Genomic DNA, 13,215 nt, shown 5'->3' on the forward strand with positions numbered 1-13,215 from the left:
AGGACGCAGTTGGTCAGTAAATTTTCTTGAGCCCTGGCTTGTCCAAACCTAAGGAAAACTTAAGAGGAACAAAATACTGGATAATACAATCAGATATGTGACATTTGAAAATAAATAAATAAATAAATAAATAAATGGTAGGGTGGTCACAGTTGAATAGCTCAGTTAAAGCAGCATTGAAGCTAAACAAATGACAAGAACCTTTATTTAGCAATCACCGGCTACCATAATGTCCATACTGCTTGACCTACATTGACATTAGAAAACTCTGGATTGACTATCAGTGACAGGATGATCAATTAAATATTACTGATAGTGTGGCAAAAGTTAAGAGAAAGAAGATGATTATCTTGTAGGGAACAATGACAGTATGATGGTTAAACAGGTAAAAAGCATGTACAGAAGTTTGGCAGTGCCATGATTGAAATAGGAAGGATTTGCCACATATGGAAAGATTGGAGGTAGGAAGACATACGAGGTTATGGAAAGCCAACTGTATCAAGGTTAGAAAAGGAAGCAGGTGAAAGAGTTGAAATAAGGTGCTGCTAGATTAAAGAAGGAAAGCAGTGCCATGTATGAAAGATCATAATGGAATCAACATGGAACAGATTTACTCTTGAAAGGTTGTTTGCAGTAGGAAGTGAATGTGGTGATGATATAGTTGTAGGATAAATGAGAGTAGTAGTGAATAAAGATATACAAATATGGTTGGTTGTGCCATGGAAAAATGTATTAGTAAACAATGTGAGAAGCAGAATATGAAGCAAAAACAAGGAGTACTACTGCTGTGGTAGTTGAAAGTGGGCTAGTAGAAGTATTGTTGTTAAAAAGAGACAGATTCACTGGATAATGTAGTCCCAAATACACTATAACTGATAGTTACAGCTGGAACATTTTTAATGACAGATGTTTATTGTCAGAGTAGACCTACGGAATAAACAAAAAAAAACATCTAGTTTTATTGTCTGGGGAGAGTCATTCTCTTTTAGTACCTACCATCAACTACGATTATATGTCCAGACTACCTGAATTTTACTAAATATAGCAAACCTGCAGCAAAGTTTGGCCCAAAATAGCCTCTTCTAAAAAAAATGAACTTAATTATCATTTGACAAACACTTTTTAATAAATATTATGTAAAGATAATTGTAACAAATCATAAAATACATTTATGTTGATATACAATATATACATTTAAAATGTATTCAATATAAAAATTGTTCCATTCTACATTTTGCAGATAATGATTGCCTGCATAAGTGAACAATTTTGATTTTGTGTGAGTGCTCTCTCTCTCTCTCTCTCTCTCTCCTATATATATATATATATATATATATATATATATATATATATGTGTGTGTGTGTGTGTGCAGATACAAGCACACATCACTCTACATCTACTTTCCATGCTGGCATGGGTTGGCTGGGTGGTCACAATCTGAGCCAGTTCTTGTATGAAGTTAATAACCTTCTAGATGAGTCGAGAACCACATTTTGCTTGTATATTTCATTTAGGCCTCTTCCTAAGGTTGGATAGCCTTCTTGTGTGTGTGTGTGTGTGTGCAAGCTTTTTATGTGTATCTATCTATATGAATATATTTATTCCTGTACATATATATATGTGTGTGTGAGTGAACATACCACCATTATTATCTTTTATCATTTTAAAGCTTGTTTTACAATACTTCAGTGGATTAGGCAGGTCTTCTGGAGTTCAGTGCCTCATCACTCTTGCAGTCATTTGTCAAATCTTTTGTGAGGTTTGGTACCCTAAGCTCTGCCTTCACTTATTTTCACATCTTACAGTTTTCCTATTCTGCAGGGTCCCTTTACTTGCATTGTATGTGTGTGCATGTACGTGTGTGTGTGTGTGAGAAATAATAATCTCATGGCTGTGTGGTAAGAAGCTTACTTCCCAACCACATGGATCTGGGTTCATTCCCACTGTGTGGCATCTTGGGCAAGTGTCTTTTATTATAGCCTCAAGCCGACCAAAGCCTTGTGAGTAGATTTGGTAGACAGAAACAGAAAGAAGCCCATCATATATATATATATATATATATATATATATATAGGCGTAGGAGTGGCTGTGTGGTAAGTAGCTTGCTTACCAACCACATGGTCCCGAGTTCAGTCCCACTGCGTGGCATCTTGGGCAAGTGTCTTCTACTATAGCCTCGGGCCGACCAAAGCCTTGTGAGTGGATTTGGTAGACGGAAACTGAAAGAAGCCCGTCGTATATATATATATATATATATGTCTGTGTGTATGTGTTTGTGTGTTTGTCCCCCCAACATCGCTTGACAACCGATGCTGGTGTGTTTACGTCCCCGTAACTTAGTGGTTCGGCAAACAAGATCGATAGAATAAGTACTAGGCTTCCAAAGAATAAGTCTTGGGGTCGATTTGCTCGACTAAAGGCGGTGCTCCAGCATGGCCGCAGTCAAATGACTGAAACAAGTAAAAGAGTAAAAGAGTAAAGAGTAAGAGTATACACACACACACACACACACATATTTATGTGTGTCTGTGTCTATGTTTGTCCCCGCCAGCATTGCTTGACAACTGATGTTTGTGTTAATATACCCATAACTTAGCAGTTCAGCAAAAGAGACCAATAGAATAAGTACTAGGCTTACAAAGAATAAGACCTAGAGTCGATTTCTTCTAAAAAAACCTTTTAAAGCGGTGCTCCAGCATGGCCGCAGTCAAATGACTGAAACAAGTGAAAGAATATATATATATATATATATATATATATATATATATATATATATATATATATATATTACATATATGTATGTATGTATATCATTTAGTTATTTATCTACTATGTAGTGTTTAGTGGCAAGCCCAAGAAAATCTATAAACTAATTACAGTAACTAAAATATTCTGATGTAAAGTCCAGCAACAGTTGTTGTACAGGTTAGTGGTGATAAGTGTTGTTGCTGTTGGCAAAGCCAGCATGTTATGCAGCACTGCTAGATAATAGTGTAGACAACAACAGCAACAAATGCACCAACAGGAATAGTAATAACAATGGTTTATTTTTACTAAGTCACACAAGGACACAATAACAACAACAGTAATAAAAATAATAGTAATGATTTTTTTGACAACTAACTAAACTTCCTTAAATCTGAAGTGAAGTAAAAGACTAAAATAGCTGTGAACAGGATTAACATATGAGAGAGAGAAGGAGGGAGAGAGAGAGAGAGAGAGACGAGGTGTAGGTGAAGAGAGAAAGACAGTTGGTGTGAAGTATAAATCAGGACTAGACACTTAATCTTGCTTGTGTAAAAATGCTATTTCTTGATGTTTTGCCCAAACAGTAAAATAATGAGAATCAACTGCCAAGGATGCAGTTCAGAAAAAAAAAAGATAGGAAAATTAAAAGAGATCTCAGGAATTCATTCATGAGTGTATTTCTCAAAATCTATTTGTTAAAATTTATAAGGGTCAATATTTAAAATATTCTTTTTTTATTTTTAATATTCTGAAATTCTTAGCTTTAGAAACTGGAATAAGTAGGGAAAGAACACATGCAAACACACTCACATTACCATCATAAAACGTAAAAACAAAAGAGTTAGCTTCCAAATTAGAAGTACAAGGCTGCAGAGGTGTCTTATTAGACACAAACCTTACATTACCCCTAAAGATGATAAGATGAACTTTCCTCCAACACCAGATGTAGCTTAATTAAAAACCTACAAGAACTGACTTTAGTTAGCCTATTCTCAAAATGATTAACCTTAAAATAAGAAACACTATTAATATTGGGACAATGGAAATGTAGTACCACTATAATTAAGTGGTTTAAAAGTATAGAAAACAAACCATTTTGCAGATTCACCTAATTTGATATGGTGGATTTCTAGCCATTTATATTTAAATACCCCTCCCCTGAAAGCCCAGGCATTTGGGGAACATATATCACCATTAGCAAGGTAGATATGAGGAAGTCAATGTTGTACCTTGACAACTCTTATTGGATGAAAGGAAGATGATCCTTTATTTGCTGAGCAGAAATATCAGATCTGAAGACAGTTTCCTTCCTAGATATCTCCAGTAAACAAACTCCTCCATAGCACAGATATGGTGGCTTAGCAATTTTCTACAACATGAACAGTCACAATGTTGATAGACTCAGAAAGAGTCTAACAAGAATATTTTTAAAATTCACTTTAAACATGAACATTGTTTCTCATATAACAACAACAAACTTATCAGACATCCAACTAGATTTGATTATAGGCAGACTTCACCTCTATAGAAAGCCAAACAAGGAAACCATATGCATACACAAGAACTGCAACTACTCTCTCAGTTATAATAGAAACTTTATATACAGCCTAAGTAGAAGAGTTTCCAATCTATCATCTGGCAAGAACCTTTTTAACTGAGTTACCATTACTGAAGGTATGCATTAACAAGAAGTGGCTTTTGTAAGAAGCTAATATGTAAGAACAAAACCAGAAAGAGATAACTAATTTAATCCATCAGTCAACATGATTATAACCACCAACATAGTGATAGTCTGTCTATTCTATTAAGATCTCATTTCCAAACAGTACACAAATAATATAAATCTGTTACATCAGAATAATGAAATTGGTGTCACATCAAAATAAAACATTGATGTCACTTCAAAATAATATCATTGACATAATGAGTCACCAAGGAAGCTTCTATATATTAGTTATAAATTAATTCTGAACAAAACATGCCAGAAAAGATGAGACAATCACAGCTTGAAAGCTGGTTGAACAACTAAGTCACACAGAATTATTTTTTCCGAAGCCATGTTCTATCAGTACTTCTTTTAGCCCCCCCCCCCCTGTTAAACCAGTCATTGTCACTAGAACACATACTGTCCTCTAGATTAGTTTCTGGCTTATGTAATATATATATATATATATTGTCCTTATATAAATATATATATAGGAAACATTGACCAATCTGTCCTTTTGTAAGTTTTGATCAAAACTTTTAAAATAGTAAAATATGAAAGAAAAATGAAAAAAATGATTGAAAGAAATTTACTGCAACAAATGTTTTTCTATTTTTGAGTGGACATTAAATATCTTGAATATAAATGTACACAGCTTTATTTTAATCATCACTGCTTAGTGTGCCTGTAATCAATATATATTCCTACATATAAACATCTATCTATATCAAATAGTAATAATCATCATAGGCATTTTGCTAATAGTGAACAAGTTAATAATGACATTGGTTTACCATGTCAAATGCCTTGCTTGATTCAAACATTTCTTCTGAGAGAATAGAAGTAGGTCATGTTAGTAAATAATACTACAGAAGGAGAATAAGTAAATAATGTCTAAAATTTAGTAAGTAAAACTGTGTTGATGGCCCAGCTGAGAGCTACACTCACCTCTTCTTGGATTGAGACCTTCTTGTGCTGATTCAACTCTGACTCAGATACTATCAATTCTGGAGTACCCCAAGATTTGATAATGTCTCCTACAGTCTTCCTTCTGAATATTAATGGCCATCTTGCTGCATTTCTAATAACCTTATGCATATGACAGTATTCCTCACATTAACCTTCCACAGACACAGGAATCAACCACACACAAATTAAACACTTAATTCCAAACATACTGAGTTCATAAAGAGGGATATTGAAAATGTCATTCAATAGGGACATAACAACCTTGTCTTTTTGACTCTTAAAGTCTTCTGCTGCACCTGCATTTAACTTCTGTTCAAACAGTGTTGCTGTTTTGGGGGTCAAAAACTGGAACTAACAACTTTTTTTATGAGAAACAATGATTAGTCTTACATACCTGTACAAAGAAAAACTACAGAATGTGTACAACCAACCTACAAATTAACTGCAAATTAGGAACATACTGTACCATGTGAGATACATGGAAGGGTTCTGCATGGACACAGCCATCTATATAGGAAAGACAATTTGCAACATAGGTGAAAGAATCAGTAAATACTAGTGTGAACGTAATGAAAGGAAACAGATATTCCTGCTCTACCAACATTACATACAGAAATGTAATGAATTAATAAACAATGTTGAAATAAGCATTTTCCAGATATTCAAAAGATTCAACACTACATCAAGTTACAGAGAAAGAGTGAAGCATATTTTGACGTCACACATACCTTCAGTAGAAAGAATGAGAGAAGTAACAACACCCTACAAGTAATAGTCACCATTACAGTATCAGAAGAATGAGGATAAAATAGGGATAACGGTGACCCAGAGAAATGAGTCCCGCAAGGTGGAATGGCTGGTGCAGTAAGAAGCGTTGCTGGCCATTCTCTGCAGCAACACCATAGCAGTCATCACTGCAGGGCACAGCTGAGCACCCCACTTGTTCGAGGACATGTGGCCCATCGCCTCTTCCCCTCCACCTTTTTTCTTTCTTTTTTCCCCTTTTCTTTCTTTCCCTTTCTCACCTCTCATGTTTCTTTGTATTTGTATGAATCTTTTATATTTAACATTTACTTCAAATAAACAATATATGCCATAAAAATAAGACTAAACTCAACTAAAGTCAAGCACACAGATAGAAATCACAAACAAACAGCCTACAAATTATATGCTCACACAAACACATATGGTTTTATGTTGGTACCAACAAGAAGAAACATAATCAAATCAAAAGAAAATAAAAAGACTCAGTGAAAACAAAACAGTAACATGACAACAACATACATGCTTGATAACATATAGAAAATCAATTGGAGAATTTAAAATCAGTGGAAAGGTTATAGTAGTGTGATGGGAAATTTCTGACTAACTAGTTTGGATTCAACACATGGTCTCATATTAAAATTCTTTGAAAACAATATGGATGTGTGTGTGTATAAACACATACACACACAGACAAATAGATAGATATATGCACATACATGGTTATCAATCTTCAGACAAAGGAAGAAAAAGTAACAAATATTGGGTGTAGTTATATGAATTTTGCTAGAAATATATTCTAGTAAAATTTGATCCAAGACTGTGAAACTGAAACTATTAAATTGTGATAGAACCAGGATATCCATTTAAAACATGAGCAGGCTTTTAACAATGAAAGAATTTGATGCTACTTAAAACACAAACAAATATAACAATGCATGCATATCATGACCCTACCACATTGCTGGTGTATAAGAATATTTATAAAACTTCATTTCTTCAGTTTCTTTTAATAGACAATAATGTCATATTTTCTCAACAAATTTCATGAGTGTGTGTATATATGAATGTATGCATATATGTGTGTATATATATCTATATCTATATATATATACTACATATGTGGGAAATCTGTGGGTGTGTTAGCAAACTCCTCCTACATTGTTTATCAATTTTGATGAAACATGACACGTGAGTAGAACTCATGTCTGGAAACCTCATGGCATACTCAGATTGCTGAAAAAAAAAAAACCGATAATAGGGCCCCTGGAAGGGATCCTTATATATATATATATATATTTAATATATTTTATTTTAAAAACCAAGGAAAATAATCCATTCGCCCCTGGAAGGGATCCTTATATATAGCTAAGGGAAATAACCCATTCATTTTCCTAAATTATTTGATAAAAATGAAATTGAGTGTGCTTATTTCTTAGTATTTGAACTGTTAGAGTTATTTTTGCAATTTATCCAGTACAACCCTTAAACAAGTAAATAGTATTTTCTTAAACAAAAGATCCACTTATTTCAGTAATGACTTATTTATGAATATACCAACACTAGCGTCCCTGAGGGTAATATTCTCTGGGAATGCACAAAGGCCCTTTTCAGAGTTATTTACTTCGAATTGTTATTATCTCATATCTAATTAACATGCTTCACGATTTTAGTAAACATACTTTATTGGTATTTCCTCCTATGTACTATATACTCTAGGAATGCATTAAAGCCCTTTCCGGGCCTACTTTATTTGAATTCTTACTATCGGGTAACTAATTTCATGTTTTTACATAACTGACTTCACAATTTGGGTATTCATAACTTATTGGGAATTCCTAAATACCAGATCCAGTTCGGTATTCTCTGTAAATGCACAAAAACCATTTTAAGGGCTACATACTTTGTATTGTTATTGGATTAGCGAAACAATTATGAGAACAGAACCAAGGATAAGCCCCACTTTTCTGAGAATTACCAGGTACGTCAGCTAGTGTATATATATATATATATATATATATACACACATAATTTTTCTCGTCTGGCCATAAAGCCTTTTCTGTTTGTTTTCCTGTCTTGCTTTTTGTCCGCCACTACATTCCTCCATGGCAAGATTTAATTTGTGTATACAAATTTAATTTGCGGTCCATGGGAAGAGCCGTTTTAACGATGCGTCCTGCCCAGCTCTTCGAAACGCCGGTGTTAAAACAGGGGTAGCTGATGAAGAATGTTCTCTATGTGGCTTGTGTGTTTTCTCGTCTACGTTTTGTTTGCAATGTCCTGTACCCAGATATGCACCTATACATACAGGTGGATGTCAGTATGCGCATACCTGTACGTATATATGCATATACTCATTTACTATTTGTTTTTATATATATATATTGTCAGTGTGCATGTACAACAGAGTGTAAGCACCCTGAGAGAAAAGTTGGGCATAAAAAGCATCAAATGTGGTGAGCAAGACTACGCTGGTATGGTCATGTGTTACCCACTTCCTAACTGTGGAAGGAACCTGTGGAAGAGGTAGACAGGAAGACATAGGATGAGATGGTGAAGCATGACCTTCAAACATTGGGCCTCACAGAGGCAATGAGAGGAGACCAAGACCTTTGGAGATATGCTGTGATTGAGAAGACTCAGCAACTAAAGTGAGATCACAGCCAAGCATGTCCGGCCCAGTTAAGAGTACCTCTGATGCATCATGTGATATGATAAGCTTGAGAAGACCTGTTGAGCCAAGTAAAACCAATATTCTAGCTGTGGCCAGTGCCCCCTGACTGGCTCCCGTGCAGGTAGCATGTTAAAAACACCATCTGAATGTGGTCAATGCCAGATCTACCTGACTGGCTCCCATGCCGGTGGCATGTAAAAAGCACAATCCAAACGTGGCCAATGCCAGTACCCCCTGACTGGCTCCCGTGCCAGTGGCACGTAAAAAGCACTATTCAGGCCTGTCTGACCGACTCCTGTGCTGGTGGCATGTAAAAAGCACCCGCTACATTCTCAGAGTGGTTGACGTTAGGAAGGGCATCCAGCTGTAGAAAGATTGCCAGATCAGATTGACGCCTGGTGCAGCCGCTGGCTCTCCAGACCTCAGTGAAACAGTCCAACCCATGCTAGCATGGAAAACAGATGTTAAACGATGATGATGATGATATAAAATGCAAACTAGATATGAAATATAATTAGATCTTAAAGTGCTATACTGATGTTGTTATTTACTAATTCTACAGACACAACGAAGCATTACAAAAAAATTGTTGAAAGAACGCTATAGACCAAGTCAGAACTCTGGCAAACGATGTTTAAACAAATGTCCAGTATGTTGGTTTGTATCAAACCCACACTGGTCATTCTAGCTTTACAGTCAATATAAGTTTTTAACCCTTTAGATACAACTGACCCTTGCTCTGTCATGCAAAATGGAATCTAAAGTGTTGATATTGAAGTTGAAATCTACTAACATAAAACACCAACTTAATGATGAGAAACATAATTTTATTAAATCCTTTCCTATTCTTGATTATTTTTCAAAATTATTTTATATACACAAATATATCTCTTTAAAAATTAGGCTATGAAAGGGTCAAACATCTGAAGGGGTTTTAAGGAGCCACTTGTTTACCTCCATTTTCCTGTTGTTGAATAGATGAGAGCTACATCTACTCTTGATAGTATGCTGATCTGTCACAGATAATATTTCCAGATGATAAAGTAGCTAATTCTCAGCTGTTAGAATAAAATGTTCTATTCAGAATGATAAATCTAAAGATCTGAAGTTAAAAGACATGAGGAGGTATGCAACATGTAGTTCCTGCTGTCATTCTTGTGACACATGCCGTTCTAATATTTAGAACATGCAGTCTGCATTTGAAACATGGTGCAGAGTTTGTTGAGAGATATTGGCAGTTACATCACTCTCTCAGTAGCTCAATATAGATAATATCTTATCTGATTACTGTGAGAAATACTGCAGTCTAATGATTTAGGATTGTAAATATTCAGGTTTTCACAACAGTGAGTTTAATGAGGGAGATTGAATGACTAGATAGAAGTTATCTTCCTTATAGTAAAAAAACAGTAAGGGGAATTGTAGAAAAATGGTTTGGTTGCTATATCAGGGTGAAAGAAGCTTCTGTGTTATTAGACACAATATTTTAAGGGAAAAAATTACAGAATTTCAGCAGCAATTACAAATACTCTGGAGCACTGAAGTTATGACAGAATTTTGTAAAGATGATAGGGCCCCATTATGACCACAGCTCACTAAATGGACCCAAATAATAAACCAATGTAAAAACATATGCCTGTTCTTGTAGCAGGGTAGTATAACAATACCTAAATACCATGTAAATGACAAGCAGACAATGTTTTCGACGTGGAACCATATTAATTACTAGCAAGGACAGTATTTCATTTTGCAACCATAATATACTACCATGTATATTAAAGATTTACAATCTTGTGTTTTATTATTTTTTTTTTGTGTGTCAGCAATGCGATATTCTTATTACGTGATAAATTATAGATTTTTCTATAGTTTATCAACTCTATTCAGGCAACCACAAAATCAGCACAATAAACTATCATAACTGTTTTCCAAATGATGGAGCATGTGAGAAAAGATATGTACCATATTTGTTATAGTTGTTTTCCTGTTGCATGGATCTTTATTTCGTTCAGGTGAGAATAAGCAAAAGCACGTTTATATAGTAAGTAAATAAAGGCCTTTATACAGGCAAAAAGAAACTAGCACAGATTTAGAAGGGTGTTTTAAATAAAACAATATTGTTTCAGGAGTTCAACCCTTGCCAGCATAGAAAACGGACGTTGAATGATGATGTTTGTATATTATAACAGAGCAGTCGATTTAGAAGTAAATACTTTCGTAACTATTTTTACGATTGCACTTCAGAGAAATGCGTTGCTAAGGTAAGAAATAGAATAGTGATCAACAGTTTTTGTTTAGACCCAGGTTAGCTCTGGTCCAACAAGCCTGCGATAAAAGACATTTCACTAATGGACAGCCAGTTTTTTATTTTTTTTTATCTCAGACTGCCGGGAGCGAGACATCGAATAACTCCTCCCCTCAACTGGCTTTATACCTAAATCAGAAACAATTATACAATATGTATCTTTTCAAGACAAAACTGTGTGATTTGATGGACATATGGCCGTTATTTCTCATAGGTCGAGCAATAACATAGAAATTCTCTCGTTAGATGATCAGTATAATAAACAGATCCACATAGAAAGGTATGTATGTGCGGACTAACAACTCTCCAAAGACAAGAAAGAGTAACCATACACGCACATAGAGAAGCATACATAGTATATTTTGCATATACACACATAACAACGCGTGTTTGTGTGTGTATTATATTGGAAACCTTCACAAATAAGTTATTCTGAGATTATCATCTCCGATTGAAAACAATTAAGTCGTAGCAACCATTGTGAAATTTTCAGTTTGTAAAAAAGTGTAATATAAATATCTCTACTTTCAGTATTGTATATTCTGTTGACTTTGTTTATTGTGTGTACGTGTACAACTAACTCTGTTATAAGCTACGTGTTCTTCCCTGTAGGACAGTATCATTGAAGAAAACTGGAATCGCTTCATTCAGGTGCTTCTTTATTTCGATTTCCTGTATCGAAACATTACCGAACAGGTTTTAAAAAATGTCGCAGTCTAATAAACGATTAAGTAAAGATATAAACACAAAATATAAAAAAGTGACAATAAGCAGCATTAATGAAGTTGCATGTATATATGTAAATGTACACACACGTGCATATATATATATATATATATATATATATATATATATATATATACACAATCGTGTAAGTATATATGTATATACACACAGGTATGTACACAGATATGTAGGCGGAGGTAAAGAAAATAGGCACACCACCCGTTTTCGGCGTAACCCTAAACCCTAACCACCGGGTGTGCGTATTCGTATACATTATATACACAAACACATTACGGGCGCGCGTACATATACATACATACATACATACATACATACATATATATATATATATATATATATATATATAAACCAAGAGAGTTTACCTATATTGTCAGGTATTCAACCAGTCTAGTCTTGGATATTTTTATCCCTCCGAGGTTTATATCCACATTTATACTTTGATATATATATATATATATATATGTATATATATATATATATATATATATATATATATATATATATATATATAATATATCAAAGTATACATGTAAGTATGTATGTTTACGACAAAGATGAAATATTTTCTACTTGTTGCTTACCGTCCATTAAGTCAGAAGTATCTAGCAATCCGAATACAACGTCGTCTGCAGAAGCCGATTCCAGGTCAGCAATGATCTCTGCAATAGGTGGCCTTTGTGGTCTCAACTCAATAACTGGCTTCATTTTCTCCCTATTTGACATGTTATAATTAATTACATTTGATGTGGGAGGGGAGGAGTGAAAGAACAAACTGCTGACCTCTAGCGGACATTTACCACAATAACAATGATGACATTAGTGAGAGAGAATGGTGGTTAAAGAAACCAAATCAGGAGCAGATAACTAGACGCGAATTCTCATTTCTATCTATATTATTTGCTGTTGTTATGAATCTGTTCGGTTACTAGAGTTGAAGAGCTTCGTGTTATCTTTTTTATTTTATTTATTTCTAATCCTCGATTTTTTTTTATGCCTGTGTAACTTGAGATGCAAATTAATAAATATTTTAATTTTATTAGAACATTTAAATGCAAAGAAACAGGAAAGAAGAGAGATAAGAAAAGAAAAGAGAAACAAAGTGTGTGGGGGGGGGGGGCGATGGTGGTGGTGGGGAGGGTAACGCAACGGATGACAGAAGGAGAAGGAGCGATGTGTCACATATCCCAGAACGAATGGTGTGCTCAACCGCATCCCGCAGTAATGACTGCGATGGTGTTGCTGCACAGCGGCACTCACTGCAGCAGCTGTAGCCACTCCACCTAATGGGGCTCGTTTTACCCACG

The 13,215-nt window shown here is 34.8% G+C and overlaps 1 protein-coding gene across 1 annotated transcript in view; it reads right to left on the bottom strand.

Moving 5' to 3' along the window:
* Positions 1–12,760, bottom strand: part of LOC149136615 (uncharacterized) — a 32,816-nt gene extending 20,056 nt beyond the window's left edge. Inside the window, exon 1 of the mRNA XM_089349328.1 lies at positions 12,493–12,760. Within this exon, the coding sequence (XP_089205454.1) occupies positions 12,493–12,634 (142 nt within the window). The 5' untranslated portion in view covers positions 12,635–12,760. The remainder of the gene's footprint in view (positions 1–12,492) is intronic.
* Between the last annotated feature and the right edge of the window lie 455 nt (positions 12,761–13,215).

This window comes from Octopus bimaculoides, chromosome 3 (genome assembly GCF_046866305.1).
Source record: "Octopus bimaculoides isolate indiv1 chromosome 3, ASM4686630v1, whole genome shotgun sequence".
Classification (NCBI taxonomy): Eukaryota; Metazoa; Mollusca; class Cephalopoda; order Octopoda; family Octopodidae; genus Octopus; species Octopus bimaculoides.